Source organism: Carettochelys insculpta, chromosome 6 (genome assembly GCF_033958435.1).
Source record: "Carettochelys insculpta isolate YL-2023 chromosome 6, ASM3395843v1, whole genome shotgun sequence".
In the NCBI taxonomy this organism is placed as follows: domain Eukaryota; kingdom Metazoa; phylum Chordata; order Testudines; family Carettochelyidae; genus Carettochelys; species Carettochelys insculpta.
In genome coordinates this window covers 20776377-20797234 of record NC_134142.1, presented here as the reverse complement: position 1 = coordinate 20797234, position 20858 = coordinate 20776377, and the positions used below count along the sequence as shown (strand labels likewise).

The window sequence follows — 20858 nt, the reverse complement described above, 5'->3', positions numbered from 1 at the left end:
TGTGTTATGAGCTGAGTAAGACCCCTCTGCTAGTTCCGCCCAGGGCTCACTCCACCAGAGCGATGGCAACGTCGACGGCCTTCTTCAAAGGCGTCGCGTTAAAAGACATCTGCAGAGCGGCAGCTTGGTCATCTTACGACACCTTTGCCAAGCATTATGCCATGCACCGGGCGTTCGATGAGGATACACGCCTATCAACAGCGGTCCTATCAAGGGCAAGCTGCACATAAGTGGACACCCACCTCCTTAATTGGGGTCACTGCTGGGTAGTCACCTACTGTGGAGCACCCACGGGGACCACTCGAAGAAGAAAGAGAAGTTACTCACCTATGTAGTAACGATGGTTCTTCGAGATGTGTCCCCGTGGGTGCTCCACTACCCGACCGTTCTCCCCGCTTCAGAGCTCTGTTTTCGTGTTTTTCAGAAGCATTCAGGGCGGTTGGTCAAGGAACTGGCGGGGACCGGATCGTGCATGTGACCGAAGGCGCGCGAAGGACCGGCGCGCATTGGTGAATGCGTGACCCAACGGAGACTGCTAAAAATTTCCGATCTGTGGCGCCGGGGCGAGCCCGACACCTACTGTGGAGCACCCACGGGGACACATCTCGAAGAACCATCGTTACTACACCGGTGAGTAACTTCTCTTCTGCTAGAGATGCCAATCCCAGAACTTGTCCATTCAAAGGGATGGGTGCCTTCTCTTTCCTGGCAGTGTCAGTGTTGATACTCCCCACATCTGCTGCAGGAGAAATCACACCTAGCCCAGGAGCAAGCTCGCTTGGGCAACATCGGGCACTGATCCATGCTGGGCTGGTGTCCACTCCCAGGTGGGTCTCACTGTCTCTTTTTGTGCTGGGTAGCAAAAGCTGAGCAGATGGGCAGGTGCTTTCCTGAGGCAAGGCTGGCTGTCTTGGGCTACGTCTACACGTGCAGCCAACATCGAAATAGCTTATTTCGATGTTGTGACATCGAAATAGTCTATTTCGATGAATAACGTCTACACGTCCTCCAGGGCCAGCAACGTCGATGTTCAACTTCGACGTTGCTCAGCCCAACATCGAAATAGGCTCAGCGAGGGAACGTCTACACGTCAAAGTAGCACACATCGAAATAGGGATGCCAGGCACAGCTGCAGACAGGGTCACAGGGCGGACTCAACAGCCAGCCGCTCCCTTAAAGGGCCCCTCCCAGACACAGTTGCACTAAACAACACAAGATACACAGAGCTGACAACTGGTTGCAGACCCTGTGCCTGCAGCATAGATCCCCAGCTGCCGCAGAAGCAGCCAGAATCCCTGGGCTAAGGGCTGCTGCCCACGGTGACCATAGAGCCCCGCAGGGGCTGGAGAGAGAGCATCTCTCAACCCCCCAGCTGATGGCCGCCATGGAGGACCCAGCAATTTCGACGTTGCGGGACGCGGATCGTCTACACGGTCCCTACTTCGACGTTGAACGTCGAAGTAGGGCGCTATTCCTATCTCCTCATGAGGTTAGCAACTTTGACGTCTCGCCGCCTAACGTTGAAGTTAACTTCGAAATAGTGCCCGACGCGTGTAGACGCGACGGGCGCTATTTCGAAGTTGGTGCCGCTACTTCGAAGTAGCGTGCACGTGTAGACGCAGCTTTGGTGTCCAGGGGTTGCAGGGGGTTGGGACCCATGGGCCACGTCCTGCTCAAATTCTAGTATCTGACGAGGTTCAAGTTGTGGAGGGACTGGAGGGTACAGTTCAACCCCTGGGTCTCTTGCTCCCCATTTGGGAGTAGGGGGCATGAGAACGTTCCCACCCCAGGACAATGCAGAAGACCCTACCACTCTTGGCTTGGGTACATACCTTGTTCACCTACCTTCACAGGCAAGCCCCTTTGAATTCGCACTTTTGGGGCAGGTGAGTGGACAATCTGATAAGGGATAGCACCAGCCTCCAGTAGGTCCATGCATGGCATTGATGTGTGCAAGGCACCTGTGTTGTGTGGTGGGATTAGAGGCATCAGCGCCACCTCTTGGTGGGCTTCCCTTGGGCACAGCCCTTTCCTTCACCCACAAGCCCAGCCCCCTCTTGTGGTGGGACACTGCTGCCAGCCAGCCCCTGGTGCTCCGGCTCACTGGAGCTCAGGGGTGGTTGTAGGGTAGTGTTGGAGGTGTAGGTGCTGGTGGTCAACACGAGTGGCACCATTGGGATGATGTAGGAGGGAAAAGGTGAAGAGCCAGGGGCAGCACCCGTTGGAGTAGAAGGCAGGAGTGGTGAGGGCACCATCAACCCACAGGCTCCGGGTCAGCTCCAGAGGGGCCTGCATCCTGGAAGAGACTGGGTCTGGGATGGGTTGTGCATGGTGTTGGGGGCTGCTGCTGTGACCCACACATGTACGGCATGTGGGTCACTGTCCCATGTGGTGGCATGCAGACCACTTGCAGAGAGAGAGAATGAGTCTCCTCTATGACCTTACCTGATAGCCGGCTGGCTTTTAGCTCAAGCTGGAGAGGCTTACGCACTAAGCTCCAGAGGTATCAGGTTCGGTTCTGCCTCTTGGGAGTTATACAACCTCTGAGGGGCACCCAACAAAACAGGGCAGAGGGGATGAGGTGGCCATAAGTCCAGTTTCCAAGGCAGGAGAGTGGAGTGAGGCACCTGCCTTGAAGGGAACTGGAGCTCTGTTTACATGAGTGGTGCTGAAATTGTTGAATAAACCTGTGAGCGCTGCTTAGGATGGAAGCTGGGCATTCAGTTGCCATCTCTGCTTCCAGTAGGGGCTGCTGCTCTTTCCTAGTTCCAGCACCACTGGAGGTGTACCCATCTGTCAGAGTGACTGAGGAGCAGGAAGTGCATGGCAAGGTGCAAGGGGATTGGGATGGTATATGGTCCCTAGGGGACTGTTGGAAGCTAGAGAAACCTATTGTGAATAAGGGGACGTGTGGGGTCAGCATAGGGCTGAACAGAAAATGCAGAATCTTGTGAGAGACTCATTCTCTGTTGCTCTTCACTTTTCTCTGTCCTGGGTTGCCTGTGCTGAGTGTGTGGTGTGTATCTCTTGTTAGCTATTATGCTCATCTCAGGCATGGCCATTTCAGTTCCTCTCTTTCTGGGGGTCACATAATTCAGCACCTGAGCAGCCAGAGCGAACCTTTTGTTCCTTTCATTATGACCATAAGTGCTGGAACTATTACGCCCAGGGTTTACTGACTGGTTCAGTGGTTCTCCACGCTCTCATTGTACACGTTGTTCCAGCACCTCTGCTTATGATGCTGCAGGGGAGCCGCTGAGCAACTGCAGTGGGGAAAGGGCAGCTGTAGTGTTTGGAGTGTTCTGACCCGATGGTCAGAGCTGCTTCCCTGGAAGTGGTGGGTGGTGCAGGATTTAAAAAAGGGGCTTTAGGCACTGCATCCTCTGGCTAATGGAGGGTCCCCTTCACCTGGGGCTGTGGGCTGCAACCACTAAAGCCCCTGTGTTCCAGCAAGCCCTTCCTGATGTAGGGGAGGCAGTGCCACATGCTGCCATCTCCCTGCCCCCAGCTGGAGTCATGTTAGTATGAGCACCAGAAAGCTCTGTCCCATTATGCCCTTGCCTCTAGGCTCCTTCCCCGCAGCTGGGAATCCCTGCCAGTGGGAGTGTGGGGGGCAGTGCCTGCAGGTGAACATGTGGTTGCATGGAGCCACCTGTTTCCCCCCAGCAAATGAGAGCTGTCCTGAGTAAGTGCCCACACCCCAACCCCAAGTCCCCTCATGTACTCAGCTCCTTCCCAGACCTCTCACCTCAAGCCAGAGCACCAAACCTAAGCCCCCTCCTATACCCTAACTCCTGCCCAGACTCTACACCCCCACCCCAACCTCCTACCCTGAGTCCATCCCCACACTCCAAACTCCTTGGCCTCAGCCTGAAGCCCTTCCTGCACCAAAAGTCTCATCTCCAGACCCATGCCAAAGCTTGGACCCCTAGTTGGAGCCCCCACCACCTCTTGCACCCAGCCTCTCACCTCAACCCACAGCCTCCTCCCACATGATGAACTTCTCATTTCTAGCCCACCCTTGGCCCTAGGGGACCCCACAAAATAGCCCTGGGCTCCCAGGAGAGTTAATTCGGCCCTGCTGGTGTGAGGCATTTGGGAGGCAGAACCTCCTGTCTCTTCACTGTAGTGGTAGGCTGATTCAGACACTTCAATTTAAAAAAACAGAGCTTGGCCCAGGGAACACAGTTTTGACTGAGAATTGATATAAATTTTTTAACTCAAATATGCTCAGAGGACCCCCTTTTAGTACTTCAGGGGCCACATGGACAATAACCACTGTGATAAATAAGTGTGCATGTGCAGGGGACTGTTTCCATATTAAGTGGGTCAGCTCTGACACTTAGAATGAATTAATTAATTTGGAGTGATCTAAATAATTAATTAATTAGAATTAAGCCTGGCAAAAAGACCATTGCTTAAATTTGGTACAAGCTCCTGCTGTGTAGTTTGAAACATGAGTCATCCAGAGATCTATTTAAATTAGTACAGATTAGCAAAAGACCTGAGAATATTAATGTGTCTCTATTGTCCAGGTCCCACTACAGTTCTCTGGGGTAATTGACCACATGTCTGGATTTAGCTGGTGTCTGTGAAATTCAAAATAGCAAATGGAAGCCCACGGCACTTGAAACTGTGGGCTGTGCTTCTAAGGTGGAATGATTCTGTGCAACTGCACAACAGAAGTGGCCATTTGTGATGAAGTTATGAGCAGATCTGTTTCACAGGAGGCGAGCTGCTAACTGAAAGAGTGAAATGTCTGAAGCTTGAAAGCACATTAAATGCATTTTATAAACCAAAGTACTCTGGCAATAGTCCAAACAAGTCCAGTTAAATCCTGTTGTTGTCTTGTGAGAAAGCTGGACATGTAAAGCCTGCTATTTAATTTAAGGCAAGCCAGGAAAGAGATTAGCAAGTGCTTAAAATCAGTCTTTCCATCAGTTTGGAAAGAATACAGACCCCTCCCACCGCAAGCTAAATGGGCATAGCTTGGCGTTACCTAGTATGCACAAGGTTTCTCTGCTTCTTTGAGCGTTGGTTGAAGAGACTTTGGTATTGAATCAGAAAAAAACAGAACTGGTAGGTGCTGCCTTATATACAGTATGTTTAGGCCAGACAAATTGAAAGGGCCAGGAAGGAGATGACTGAGCATTAATTAGCACTAATGGAAGTCCAAAACTGGGTTGAGAATTTAATTTCTCTAGTCTGAGAATGAGGCCTAGAAAGTTGAAATATGTTTATTCATGTTAAGTTTAAATTGAATTGGATAATGATGCCAACAAAGAGATGTAATTAAAACATGTTTCAGATGAAACATTTCATAAGCAGACATACATTTTTCTTATGTTTTCAGTGGACTTTGGACTTCAGTTTTAGGACTCTGGAATTATGATTTCTGTCATGCCTAAAATTGGACTTCCTATCCCCAAGTTCATGGCTCAAATTTTGAAAAATCTAGATGCACTCAACTGAAAGCATCATGGCTCTTAGAACACTAATAGATTCCAAAATTCATATGTAATAGTCACCAGTGAGATATACCCATCTTTCTAAAGACTTGATAGTGGGTTAAACAAAGTTCTTCGACAGTATGGGTTTATATAAAGCGGTCCCTCCCTCTTCCTCTCATCTAAACTTCTTGGCTGCAATATAAAGATATTATCTGTTCAAAGGAACTCAATGAATCTGTCCAATAGCATTTTTGAAGACAATCCATTTGTATACACAAATGTAACGTATTGGTATAATAATTCATAGGCTTCTGGGAATTTGAGGTTTCTTTATACTCCTAGATCCTCAAGGAAAGTACTGAATAACAGCTGTCTTTTCTACTGTGCTAATATTTGGAATGAAACTGCTTACTATAAATTGATTTGTATATTTTCCCTTATAAAGTCTGGTACTCTGAAAAGTGACTGATTGTATTGGCACTAAGCAAAGTCATAGGCATGGTTATGCCAATAAGTTGCTAGGTCAAAATGCTGCTGGTAATCTGCTGTTCCGAAAGGTGTCAAAAAGTGGAAGAGTCATGAAGTAAAAGTTCTGCCCATATTTCATTTAGGTATTAAAGTTGTTTCCATTAATGAGTGGTGTAACAACTGCCCTACTGTTATTCTGCCATTTGGTGCAATTTGTGAAGGACAGGGCCATGCATTAAACATCCCTAAAAGCAGATGTTTTTGTGTTAGAGCTGCAGAGGTTGTCTTAAGTAATTTATTCTTACTTCTCCTTGGAGTAAGTTACTAGACTGTCCTTTTGTTAACCCGAAACAGATCTATGGTTTTACTTGTCCGAAGAGGGGCTATCTGCAGAATCCTCTTCTCGCCACATCTATCACCAGTATTAACTGTTGTTAAGACACAGGCAGGCTAGGTGGAAATAACAAGATCTTTATTGAATAACACAAACTAGCAAAACAAAAAAGCAGTCAAGTAGCACTTTAAAGACTAACAAAATAATTTATTAGGTGAGCTTTCGTGAGACAGACCCACTTCTTCAGACCACAGCCATACCAGAACAGACTCAATATTTAAGGCACAGGGAACCAAACACAGTAATCAAAGAGGACAAATCAGAAAAAATTTATCAAGGTGAGCAAATCAGAGAATAGAGGGGTAGAAGAGGAGGGAAGGTCAAGAATTAGATTAAGCCAAGTATGCAAATGAGCCCCTACAGTGACTCAGAAAATTCCCATCCCAGTTCAAACCACGTGTTAATGTGCTGAATTTGAATATAAAAGACAGCTTGGCTGGCTCCCTTTGAATAGTGGTGTGAAATTTTTTCTTCAGTAACACACAAACTCTTAAGTCATTAACAGAGTGGCCCACTCCATTAAAATGTTGACTAACCAATTTGTGGATCTGGAGTGTTTTTATGTCTGTTTTGTGCCCATTAACTCTTTATCTACAGGAGTTAGAAGTCTGTCCAATATACAAAGCATCTGGGCATTGTTGGTGCATGATGGCAAATATGATATTAGTTGAGGAACATGAGAATGTGCCCATGATTCGTGAATAACCTGGTTAGGTCCAGTGATGGTATTTCCAGAGAAGATATGTGGACAAAGCTGGCAGCGGGCTTTATTGCAAGGAAAGGTTCCAGGACTGATATTCCTGGTGTATAGACTGTGGCTGTTGGTGGGGCTGGTATGGCTATGGTCTGAAGAAGTGGGTCTGTCCCACGAAAGCTCACCTAATAAATTATTTTGTTAGTCTGTAAAGTGCTACTTGACTGCTTTTTTCTTTTGATAGTATATAGACTAGCACAGCTCCCTCTCTGTTATTACAAACAAACTAGGATTCCCTGCAACATAACAATAATGGCTTGGATGTTAGCACAGATGTAACTATAGAGGAGGAAACAAGACCATAAGAAATGACTGTATCATGTCCTGTAGACACTGGGATGACATAGGTGAGAAATGTCAGGAACTGGATTCCAGGAAACTCTGGAGCACATAAGTGGACTTCCCTTGATCTGATGTCTTTTATCTTCTGTTCTTGACACACCATCCTGTGCGTAGTATGCGGACACTCCCTGTCTGGTTTTGTGCATGCAGGTAAGTTCTAGATATTATCACCTCAGAATCTAGTTATTAGCAAGGCTGGTTCACTGTGGGAAATCTCTGTGTCCCACTGGGATGACCTGCTTGCACAACATCCAGAGACAGAGTGCTGTCAGAGTGACAGACACTCCCCCATAGGCATTCCAGTTACTGGGAAGATTTACTATCACATGGCACTCCATGTTCCTGCCTTTCCCTCCATTTTGGTACCAAACTGGAAAAGGAGGTCAAAAGGCTGGAGAAGAAGGGCACCAAGATGGAGGCCAGGTTTTCCTTTTACCATTGCAAGATGGTGATCCTAATCAAAATGGCAACTACATAAATCAAGTATGTGTTTAATGTATTCTCCTCCCACACTCTAGCCTCTTGAACTCCTAGCTACTGCTCAGAGACAGGTGCACCTGCTGCCCATCAATACGCACAAATTTCTGTACAATCGTGCTCAATACTTGCACGTAACCATACAGTGTTTTCTTCTTCTGTCCCCTCCCCCCCCCCCTGTTACTAATTATAGCTGGTTTAGAAACTCAAGTGCTAGTTTCCTAATCCCATTTTTACTATCTCCTTAATCCCAAACCAGATTTGTTTCCCTCTCATTGTTCTCAAATTCTTGATTAGAGTAATTCTTCCTCATACCCCTTGACACCAGTCAGTGTTCTCAGTTTCTACCCAGATCTCATCAGACATGCATAGAGATTTGTCCATATATTTGTAGAGTTCTCAAGCTTGGTTCCAGTTTTGTTCTGAATATTCAGCGTTCTGTACCACCTTGCCCAGAGATTCTGAGCCAGAAGAACATCTTACTCTATTTTTTTTTTAAAATATTTTAAAGTATGTTAATATGCATAAAATTCCACTAGAAGTATTAACAAATCTTATTGATTAGCCTGTTTCTTAACTTTTAAAGACCTACTATTATTTGATCAACCTCATTATTTTGATCAACTTTCAAAGGTGGTAACCTTATATTATAAAATCTACTTGATCCATGATAGCAGTTTTCAAGTACCTAAAAGGGTGTTACAAAGAGGAGTGATAAAAAATGATTCTCTTTAACCTCTGATGATAGGACAAGAAGCAATGATCTTAAATTGCAACAAATGAGGTTTAGGTTAGACATTAGGAAAAAACTTTTGAAAGATCACTGTGGTATAGAAAAAGCCATAGGTTGTGTCTACAGTTGCATTCCTCTTTTGAAAGAGGCATTCAAATTAGGGAAATAAAAAATGCAAATGAGATGCAGATTTACATATCTGGCATCTCATTTGCATATTCTTATTTCAAAATAGCTTCTTTCAAAAGAAGAGAGCCAGTGTAGACACTGTTCTTTCGAAAGTAAACCCCATCTTTGAAAGACTCCTTCTTCCCTTTTTTTATGGGAAGAAGGATTCTTTCAAAGATGGGGCTTACTTTCAAAAGAGCAGTGCCTACACTGGTTTTCTTCTTTTGCAAAAACTTATTTCAAAATAAAAATATGCAAATGAGGTGTCAGATATATGTAAATCGGTACCTCATTTGCATTTTTGATTTCCCTCATTTACGTGCCTCTTTTGAAAGAGGAATGCAACTGTAGACACAGCCATAGTGTTTTAAATAATTTCAACAATGGCTTTGGCTCCATCTCAGTGCTTCGTTCACGTTAGTTACTATAAATTCCCAGTTGCACAAAAAGTTAATGTGTGAATGTCATTGGGGACTGAGAGTCTTATAATTTCATTAAAGGATCAAAGTTGGATGTGTAGGAAGGAGGTGACATGATTAGTTCTGTGTCAGGGAACAAATTACAGAGAGTTTATTTAGAATTGCTCAGGTTTGTGGCGAATTGCTAAGCCTGATCTGTAAGGGTAGGCATTATAAGCAAAATGTTTTCTCCTTTCTGATCATGTAAAGGTTTAAGCAGCAAGAGCAATTACTTATAAGCTTTCTAACCAAGCCTGTTTAATACTGTGTGTTCTTTTTGGAGTAGATATGCTTGGGTTAAATCTGTCCTAGAAAATATATGTGCAGTCAATGCACGGGAGCAGAAACAGCCAAAGAAAAATCAGAGAGAGCATCAAATTAGAAAAATGAATGTCTCATCAGTAGTTTCTTCTCCCTTTACTTTCTAGGACTTACTCCGGAAGCTAAGAAGTTAGTAAATGCTCTGAAAAAAATGCCGATGCTGCATGATGCTGAATATGCGGAAAAAACCAAACTATATGATTTCCATGAGCGTCCTTCTGAAACCTTGGTGCTTCCGTAAGTAACTGAAAAAAAACAGGTCTCCCCACATATTTTGGGGAATTTTAATAAATTGAATAAAAGTCTTAAGATGAAGAGCCCATTGCTCCTCTTGTGAAATTAATTTAACATGGTAGATAACTTACTTTATAATTACTAAATTTTTATGCTTGTTAGGTCATTAATCATGACCTTTTTAACTGGTAGAAGACAAAATAATACTCTTCTTGATCAAATTTTTGAGCAGCCTAAAAATAAGTAATTATTTGGTAACTTAATCAGTTAAGAATCTAATTCGGAAATTTAAGTTATAATATTTTACTAAAGGCATCTAAAATTAATCATACTATATTCTTGTTAACTTTTCATTCTACTTTCATTTCCTCCCCTCCCATTATGGAAGTAAGTTGTGGGATTTGCAATGGAGAACTGGTGCCTCTCCATACTGGGGGAGCACCAGCTAAAGGGAAAGGAGGGACTGTGTGCCATTCCCATATGACCTCACCATGTGACTCTTCTCTGGCCAGCCCAGGTCTCCAGGTCTCCTGCACTCTCCCCATGCCCTCCCCACCCTTATTACCTAGAAGGTGGACTGCATTCTCCCACTGTGCCAGCTACATCCATGCCCTATGGCTCATACTAACAGCCAGGCCCCAAAATCCACTCTCAGGTGCTACCCAGTGCTGCACAGCAGCTGGAAGGGAAACTGCCTTTTTCTGGCAGCAGTGGGCTGCCTTCTACAGGGGCTTGGCTTCCAGGATATTACCAAGTCAGTCAGATACACACTCCCTTCCCCACCCCAGCATGCACAGAATATACCCAGAAGCTGAGCCTGGGCAGGGAGCAGTTTCAATGGCAGCCCATTCCTTGCCTAGGCTCAAGTGCTAGGGACAGGAGCTGACTGAGCATGCTGGATTGGGGGGAAGGGCTTCGGCTTGCTTGGTCATAGTTCCCAGAAGCTGAACCTGGGCAGGAGCCACTCTCCCAGTCAGTCATTGCACTGCACCAGGCAGCCTAGTCGTGGCTGGAGAAAGGCTCTGGCCCACCTCTTTCCTTCTGGCCTTGCCCCTTCTTCTACCCCCTAGGCTGGCTGCTGGAGGGGCACCCGACCCTGTAGGATGACCATTTGACCCTTTGTACCCCTCGTGTGAGTCACTATAATAATGTTTTTTAATAACCGAATATTTCTTAGCCTTTTTCTTGGTCAGAGGAGGCTAATCAACAGAAAATGTTTGCAAAATAAAATCTGTTTCAGGTTCTTATCCTGTCTAGTGGAGTTATTTTTCATCCACGTTCTGACAATTGATGTGTTAAGACGACAAGATCACTGTCAGGTTTGCAAAAATATACAGGCTCTTATGCAGCGAGGGGGTACGAAGGGTGTGGAACCCCCACCCCCACATGTCCAATTTCTCTCACTTCCTCCCTGCTGCACCTGCAGTGGAAGCCTGCAGGGCATGATGGGGGAACCCAAGGTGCTCTGGGATCTGTAGTTCCTTGGCCAGATCCCTGCCTAGAGAGCTGGCGCTGGAACAGGGAACGGTCTACATTTTCTAGCATGCCCTTGGCCACTAGCAGCAGGAAAGGGAAGGGGATGAGGGAATAATTTTCACTTACAATATTACTGCAAGACCCTAGAAGGTAATTTCTACAGTTATTGTATAAATTTTTAGGACGTTGTAACAAAATCATTTTACCAATCACTGTTTCCACTCAATTTTTTATTAACTTCTCTTATGTTCAGTCATGGCAAGACTATTTTGAACTCCTTTATATTTAAAAAAAATTGTTATACACATCTATAAAAAGAAGCACTTGCCCACAGAAGTTCCTATGTATGGACCTGTACATTACATTACCTTAAAATCAGAATGGCAAACACATTCATGAACCATAGTATGTACATCTTTTGAGCTACATAGTGCTAAATACAATCCCTACTTTGCCAAACACAATTACCTTACAAAATAGTTATCAATATCTAAGAAACATTCTTCAAATCAGCCATCTCACAATGTGTGTCATGAAGCTTAAACCTTTTTCCTCAAATATACACATTGTCTATCCATGGCAGCTTATTTGCCAGGGTACTAGCACATAAACAGGCTACTGTGCATATTGTATACAGCACAATGTGAAACATCTTCAATGAGGAAGTAGCAGCAACTAATTAATGCAGCCTTGAACTGGCTTCATGCCTTAATTCTGCAGTCTCTGCTGCTGTTTAGAACCCCTTAAAAACAATTGTCTATTTCTTTTCCAAATTTATGAAACATCATGGTAATTATATACTAACTTTATATTTAATCTGTATGGCCTTTTAACTGTTGGGCAATGATTAACAGGTGTATAGGTTTTATATAGAGGAGGACCATATGCTAGTATGATGTCTTCCCCTGCTGTGACAAATGACTGAATCCCTGTAAACATATTACATTGTACATAGATTGCAGGAGTGTATAAAAGCGAAATAGAATTATGGCTCATATGCTACAAGAAGTGCTGATTGAGGTTAATTGTGGAAAATCATCTCTTTGAGGAGAAAATTAAGAGACCCATAAAGCCAAAAATTAAGTCATATTTTTAGTTCAGACCTTTGCACTAAAACCTCAGTAAACTGAACCACCTAAAATAAAATTAGAACAAAGGAAAGCCCAAAGGGGACAATAGTAATTTATCATATATTTGATAAATATTTTTGTTATTTTTAAAATATATATTTTACTAGTATGTGACTTTTTATTTAAATACATATACTATTCAACACATAATAGAATAATTCATTAAAGGCATTTTTTAAAGAAGTTGAAAGATAGTGCAAGTCTACTTTTTGTATCCTAAGTGAATTTCATGAGAAGCGTACAGATGGGAAAAATAAATATATGACTGTGCAAAGTTTTAAAAATACATTTCAGATGAAGAGCTGTCAAATAGAAATCTTGTTTGTTCTTTAGTATTATTGATCACTATTTCACAAGGGTTAGTGCTACAAAATTTTGTTTGCCATTGGCCTTTTTATATTTCTATAGCCGTGTCTACACGTGCACGCTACTTCGAAGTAGTGGCACCAACTTCGAAATAGCGCCTGTCACGGCTACATGTGTTGGGTACTATTTCGAAGTTAACATCGACGTTAGGCGGCGAGACGTCGAAGCTGCTAACCCCACGAGGGGATGGGAATAGTGCCCTACTTTGACGTTCAACGTCGAAGTAGGGAACGTGTAGTCGTTGTGCGTCCCGCAACATCGAAATTGCGGGGTCCTCCATGGCAGCCATCAGCTGAGGGGTTGAGAGACGCTTTCTCCAGCCCCTGAGCTCAATGGTGGCCGCGTGGAGCGGCCCCTTAAAGGTCTCCGCCCCCTCCCTTCCTGTGCAGGAAGCTGAGAGAGCGTGCAGGCAGCAGCAGTAACGCGGCTAGCCTGCACGCTCCTCCGCAGCCACCCACACCCCCACCCGACACGATGGCCACCCGGCAGCGCCCCCAGGGGACCCCCCCCACAAGGGGAGCCAGGGCTCACAGCCCAGCAGCCAGGCAGGGAAGCGGCAGCGGGGCCCCTCCTGGACGGAGGCCGAGCTTCGGGACCTGCTGGGGCTCTGGAGCGAGGAGGAGGTGCTCCAGGTAATGGGGAGCAAGAGGCAGAATGCGGATGCGTTCGCTTGGCTGGCCGAGGGCCTGGCTGCCCAGGGTCACCCTGCCCGCACTCTGGATCATGTACGCAGTAATGTGAAGGAGCTGCGGCAGGGTTATGCCCGGGCCCGGGATGTGGCCAGCCGATCTGGGGCCACCCCCGTCACTTGCCCCTTTTACAGGGAGCTCAGGGCCATCCTGGGCCCCCGGCACACCTCCTCCTCTCCGGCCACTCTTGATACCTCGGCTGAGGAGCCCCAGCAGGCCCCGGAGGCGGAGTCCACCCCGGAGGCAAGCCCTGCACCCTGGGGGCCCCCCCAGGAGCCCACCCCCGGGGCACCGGAGGAGGAGGAGGAGGAGGAGAGGGACTCCTCCTCCAGCGACACCGGCCTCCAGATAATGATGCCGTCCAGGAGCTCCAGCCGGGCATCCGCCCCCCGGGTGTCCCCCGACCGTGGGAGTGGATCGTCAGGTATGTACCCCCCCAGTGCACACCCCCGGGGTTGAGGGGTGGGGGTAATTGATATGGCCAGGGCCCTCCACATGCCCAGGTGACCATGGCCCCAAGGACAGCAGTGGCATGTCCCTCACAGGAATGCATCAGCCCCTGCCCCCCAGCACGACAGTGCCATGCCCCATCCCCAGGGCTGGGGGAAGCGGAACCTCTAGGGTCCCCCGGGGGGAGGGGGTGGGACACCCAGCAGCAGCAGCATGTGATGGAGTGGGGGGAGTGCAAATGCGAGACTCAGGCTAGATATGAGAAACAAGCCGAATAGCTCCCAGTGGCTAAGGATGATCCTGGGGCTACAACTGGCAGGTTACACCTCTGCCCTGAACAAAGAGGAGGGAGGAGCCAAGCTGGGTTTGAATCGGGGGCGGCAGTTAGAGGCTAGGGGAAGGGAGAGCTGGAAGGCAGCCAGCCTGAGGAGGGGGAAAGCTACACCCCAGAGGGGCACCCCTCGGGGTCTTCTCCCCAGGACGGGTTGGAAGGACCGTCTCTGACTGCTGTACTGTTGCTTCTGGGAGAAACTGGGCATCTGTTGCCTAATAAACCTCCTGTCATACCTGCTGAGTGAGTGAGAGTCACTCCTGCCAGCAGATGGGGTGCAGTGCAGGGGGACCCCTGAACCCCATCACAGCAGCATCTCCCGGGGACGGGGATGGGGAACCTGCAGCAGAGGGGTGGGGGGACAAGGGCCACGGCTCGGGGCCCACACTAACGGCTGTCTCCACTCTTCTTCCCCCCCTCCTGTGTTCCGCAGCTGCACCATCGGAAGGACTGGAGAGCGCCGGCGAGGTGTCAGTGGTCCCGGAAAGCCCTCCGGGGCCATCACTCCAGGCCAGCCCCTCGGCGGAGCAATGACCGGCCCCACAGCGGGGAAGACGGCAGACGCAGCACCACCAGCTGCCGGCGACGGACCCCCAGCTGCTGGCACTGCATCGTCGGCAGCTGGAGGTCACCGAGCAGCGGCTGCAGGTGGAGGAACGCCGCCTCCACCTCCAGGAGCGGGTGCTGGCCTGGCGCCAGGAGGCATGGGGGGCCTACATGCGGACCCTCAACCTCATCGCGGACTCCCTGGCCCCCCAGGCCGCGCCAGCCGCCGCAGTGCCCGCCCTGCCTGCTCCACCCGCTGCTCCAGCCGCTGTGCCGGCCGCCGTCGCACCGCCACCCGCCACCGAGGGCCATTCCGCCGAGGGGGACCTGGGGCCAGCTGACCCTTGCCGGCCGTATCTCCCGGTCCGCCCGTCCCCCAGCCAGCCCCGGCCAGGGCTGCGGCCGAGGCGGGGATCCCAGCCGCCCACCCCCAGCGCTGGACTATAGGGGCGTGGGGCCCAGGACGTGGCCCCCCCCCTCCCCCTTTGTATATATTCCCCCCAGTTTTAAGTTATTTTTTTGCTGTAAATAGTTTGTATTTGTGACCCGTTTTACAATGCTGATCCTTACCCCCCATGTAAATAGTTCTCCCCTTCCTTGTCTTCCCCTTTCATGTTATCCCTGTTTTTATAATATATACATATATAAGTTGGAATTTCCCTGTACATAGTTAGTCGTTGAGATAGTAATAATAAGAGTTCAAAAGATGTTTGATTTGACAAACAACTGTCTGCTTTTATTTTTACAAGAAAAGTGGCGAGGGGTGTGCTCTTGGGTGCTCTGTGGTGTGGGCGTAGGGGCAGGGAGTGTTGTGGAGGATGGGGGGGATGCAGTGGGGGGCCTGCCAGCGTTCACCCTGCAGCCTCATCGAACTGGGCCCGCAGGGCCTCCCGGACCCGGGTCCCTTCGGGGTCCACCTGGCGACTGGGGGCAGCGGGTGGCTGCACATCAGCCCTGCTGGCCTCCACAGCTCAGCCCTGAAAGAAGGCCTCCCCCTTGCTCTCCACCAGGTTGTGTAGCGCGCTGCACGCACCCACAATCTGGGGGATGTTGGTGGGGCCCGTATCAAGGCGGGTGAGGAGACACCTCCAGCGCCCTTTGAGGCGGCCAAATGTGTGCTTCACCACCTGGCGCACGTGGTTCAGGCGCTGGTTGAAGCTCTTCTGGCTGGCTGACAGATGGACCGTGTATGGGTGCATGAGCCAGGGCTGGAGGGGCTATGCCGCATCTGCGATGACGCAGAGGGGCATGGTGGTGTCCCCCACAGGGATCTCCCGCTGGGGGATGTAGGTCCCCGCCTCCAGCCAGCGGCACAGGCCCGAGTTCCGGAATACCCGGGCGTCGTGGGTGCTGCCAGGCCAGCCCACATAAATGTCCAGGAAATGGCCCCGGCTGTCCACCAAGGCCTGGAGGACCACTGAGTGGTAGCCCTTCCTGTTTATGTAGCGTCCTCTACTGTGTTCCGGGGCGCGGATGGGGATGTGGGTCCCATCCAGAGCCCCGAAGCAATTGGGGAAGCCCAGGGTGGCAAAGCCCGCGATGGCGGCATCCGGGTCCCCCAGCCTCACGAGCCTGTGGAGGAGCAGGGCGTTGATGGCGCGGATGACCTGCAGGGGAAGCAAATGGGAGAGCACCAATGAGGGGTGTGCAGGGTGTGTGTGGCCCTCCCCTGCCAGGGCCCCCCTCCCCTCCCCTCCCCTGCCAGGGCTGCCTCCCACTCCCCGCATGGGTCCTCTTACCTCCATGAGGACAGCTCCGACGGTGGCCTTGCCGAAGCCAAACTGCTGCCCCACGGATCGGTAGCTGTCTGGAGTGGCCAGCTTCCAGACAGCAATGCTGACCCGTTTCTCCACGCTGAGGGCACGCCGCATGGCGGTGTCCTGGTGCCTAAGTGCGGGGGTGAGCCACTGGCATAACTCCATAAATGTCTGCCGGCTCATCCCAAAGTGCTGGAGCCAGTGGTCATCGTCCCACTCTTCGAGCACCAGCCGCTCCCACCAGTCAGTGCTGGTGGGGTAGCTTCACAGCCGGCGGCGTGTGCGGTGGGGTGGGGTGGGGCGGGGGGCTGCAGGGTTGGGGGTTGAGTCCTCCTCCCCTGCGGGCAGCTCCTCCTCTGTGGCAAGGAGGTGCTCGGCTGCCTCCTGCATGGCATCGAGCAGTGCTCCTACAGGGGCGGCTGTGTGGACCTCTGGCGGCTGCTGCTGTTGCTGCTGCTGGGGGTCCATGACTGTGTCGCTCAAGGTGTGTGTGCCTATGGCTCTGCAGACCGCGTGCTGTGCAGGCTGCATGTGCCTGGGAGGGGCCCTTTAAGGGAGCAGCTAGCTGTTGCCCTGGAAACGCTAGTCCGCCCTGTGACCCTGTCTGCAGCTGTTCCTGGCACCCTTATTTCAATGTGTGCTACTTTGGCGTGTAGACGTTCCCTCGCAGCGCCTATTTCGATGTGGTGCTGCGCAACGTCGATGTTGAACGTCGATGTTGCCAGCCCTGGAGGACGTGTAGACGTTATTCATCGAAATAGCCTATTTTGATGTCTCTACATCGAAATAAGCTACTTCGATGTAGCGTTCACATGTAGACGTAGCTTATGACTGCTTAGTAATATTTTAACTAAACAATTGAAAAATATTGTCAAGTTTTGGGGGGAGAAAATGGGAACATTTAGTGGACTTTGTAGACTTTGTTAGTCTGATAACCCTAATGTAATGAAATGCAACATCCTGTTGACTTAATTATTTGTTTTTTGTGGAACTGTTTCCACCACTAATAAAAGAGTTGACTAACCGTGTTGGCATGTATCTCCTTTTTAAACAGCACTAGTTCAGAGGATCTCTTTTCACTACTGTTTCTTGACTCCCTTGCTTGTTGTTTCATAACCTTGCTCTCATGGAATGCATTTGTATACATAATGGTTAATGTTAACAAGACCCTGTATAAAACCTATGTCTCTTAGTTACAGTATGTCAGTCATGTAATGTTGAAAATATTAGAAAGCTTATTTGAACATTCAGGCTTTAAACCGTTCAAATATGCAGACCCGCCTTTGCCATGAAATTTTATTTTGCTCCTCTGTATTTATGTCAGTCTGTATTGTAAATGAAATTGATCTGCTGAAGTGGATCTGTCCCACGAAAACTCACCACCAAAGAAATCATTTTTTTAGTCTTTAAAGTGCTGCATTTCTGCTGCTTTGTTTCCTCATGTAAAGTTTAATAAACTAACCCTTAATCATGGATGCCAGAGCTTAGTTAAGATGACTCCAGCAAACAAAGAACTGAATTATCTTATGCATTACAAGGACAATTTCACTGCCTTTGATATTCACAGTGATAGCAGGCATCTCACTTAACAGACACGTGCAGAGGTTTTCCCTCCCCCCTCCTCCTCTTCCTACCATCTAGCTTATTTGTCAGGCTTTTTTTTTCTTTCATTTTTTCTATCAGTTCTGCTATCAGTTATTCTCCAGATCTGAAGAAGTGGGTCTGGCCCATGAAAGCTCATCACCTAATAAATAATATTGTTGGTCTGTAAGGTGCTACAGGACTGCCTTTTTTGTGAAGATACGAGCTAACATGGCTACCTCTCTGAGATTATTCAGCAAATTAAGCTCTATTTTTCCTGCGTTCCTACTTTTTGGCAATTTATGAAAAAAGTAAAGGCTAGGAATTTTAAAACGCTTTATATTTAGGGTGTTGTAGTTCTGGAGCTCATGTCTCAATGCATCCCTACTTTGGAAGAAAAAATCTCCTACGATCCCACGTCTAACCTACCAAATTTGATATCAGTACTCCATTACATATTTCTACATATGTGAATCAAAAACATGCTTACCATAGATCATTCAGTTAAAGGTTAAAAATTACGTTAACACAATAGTTCATGGCCTAAAACTTTTTCGTGTTCTTGTTGTTTTCAGCCTCTCTAAACAAAATAAAAGAATTGTCTATACAATTCAGGAACTTTTGCCACTGCTTGATTCTTCAAACATGACAACAGATGATTGGGCTAAAATTGCCAGAGAACTTGAGGTACTGTGAGTGCAAATAACCTTGATCGTTTTCAGGTTAACTACTGCAGTTTAATTATTTTCACCTTCTGATGAAATAATTCAGTTTTACTCTGCTCATATCACTTATATACTTGTTAAAAGTACAATACTATTCAGTATTTTCTGCAGAGCACTAGATTTCTGATGGGCTGTTCACTTTCATGTGCTTATAAGAAGATGATGGAAAGATCCTTACTAAGTAATAGTTGTACAAATAAGAGCCAGAGATTAAGCTTTGTGAAAATGTCACAGATTTATTAGAAAATGTTTGAGTGTTTAGCTGTCCTGGAAAGAATTTTACGTAGCTGATATGCAGTTTATTTTTTTTCAAAATTATGTAAATTATAATGGAAAGAAAATAATGTATCTTGAGGCTCTGTAATTCTAGTACCATGGATGATTAGAACTAGGAAGAATGGATTAGTGTTTAGTCTTCTCCTTATCTTGGACACTGAAACTAGCTTGCTTAGTAGCTTCATTAGACATTATGACAATACCATTGTGGATGGATTTCGTATACCATCGGAGAAGATGTCTGTACACACAAAAATAAGTTTGGCATTTATGAAAACAGTTATGAAATCCTTGGATTTTATATGGTTAAACAAAAATAAGTTTGGCATTTATGAAAACAGTTATGAAATCCTTGGATTTTATATGGTTTAACAAAAATTGTCCTTGGCCCCCATACTAAATCAGTTGTGTGCTTTTAGGAAGGAGATCTATTGGGAGAAAACATTGGGAAACCTGAACACATAGTTGTCAGTGAGCAATCTTTTAGGAAATTATATGTGACTTCTTGCAAAAATTATCAATATTAACTTGGCTGTAGAAAACACTATACCCCCCTGGTTCTGTTCACCCTGTATTTTGGTGATGACATTTCAACTGGGCTTGTATACAGTGAATAATTTTTTTCCTCCCCCACTGCAGAAGCAATAGTGAAGCTCCACCAGCACTAGCAACTCTGGGAGCTCTGCTGAAGACCAGCCACTGGTGGTATTCCCACCATGTCCTCTAATCCAACTTGAAACTGGTCTACATGACACTACTGAGGGGCCAATCCCAGTCTTGCTACTGCCACTAGAGCTGCACTGGTGCTGCAGCTACCAGGGGAGATTTTCAGACACTGATGAGTGTGGATTCAGCCAAGATGAATATATAGAGCCTTCACCTTGCATCTGAATGAACTCAGCAGCTTGTGTTTGACTTTTTAAAAATGTATTAATCTTTTAAATATTAGATTGTTTCTGAAGGCAGTTGCTCTTGTAACCCCACTGATGAATGTTATGTATGTTATAGATCTCCATCTATGCCTGAGCAAAGGAAGGTAGGAGTCTGTTGTACCTGTCTGTTGTAGCTCTCAACTCGAGCACCTTGCCTTTTTAGTTCAAGAAATATGCCTCTCCTCCTTTTAGTTTAGTTTAGTTTTGAATGTCCCTGGCTCAGTCATATCTGTTGCGCTGCAAAACAAACAAACAAACGAACATGCAGAGCTACAGCAAGCAGATTTTATATCGAAGAGCCACTTTTCTCCAAGTGAGTGACTGTTTGGAAAAGGTATTTGCACTCTGATCTTCACTTCTGCATGTTATCCTCTCCCAATGGCAGTTCCAGTACAAAAGAGAGCACAACACAACTCTGTTTAAAAAAAAAACAAAAATGCATCTTGGCTTTATTTTAGCTTCAGCTCACAACAAAATCTCCTTTTTCAGGTGAAATTTCCTGCTTATGTATTCTGGCAAGTAACTCTGCTCCAGAATCTGATGAAGTGGGTCTTTCCCATGAAAGTTCATTACCCTAATCAATACAGTTGTTAGTCTTTAAGGTGCTACAGGACTGCTTGCTTTGTCTTCCCTCTCTGTTAATCTGTAGCTCTCATTTCAATATTCCTGTGTCAGTGCATTCTACCACAAGGTGTAGACACATCATTTATCTTGAGCATTTATAGAGAATAAACGTGGCATGCTGAGGATGACTTGTGAAAGAGACATGCTTTGTCTAAGAAATATGCATTTGATTGTTT

The 20858-nt window shown here is 47.1% G+C and overlaps 1 protein-coding gene and 1 long non-coding RNA gene across 3 annotated transcripts in view; one reads left to right on the top strand and one right to left on the bottom strand.

The window, feature by feature from the left end:
* Nucleotides 1-20858, bottom strand: part of LOC142014215 (uncharacterized) — a 102540-nt gene that overhangs the window by 5531 nt on the left and 76151 nt on the right. The window lies entirely within an intron of this gene.
* ASPG (asparaginase) overlaps nucleotides 1-20858 on the top strand; it is a 91801-nt gene that overhangs the window by 9114 nt on the left and 61829 nt on the right. The window contains exons 2-3 of the mRNA XM_074996406.1: nucleotides 9673-9802; nucleotides 18701-18812. Of these exons, the coding sequence (XP_074852507.1) occupies nucleotides 9673-9802; nucleotides 18701-18812 (242 nt within the window). The remainder of the gene's footprint in view (nucleotides 1-9672; nucleotides 9803-18700; nucleotides 18813-20858) is intronic.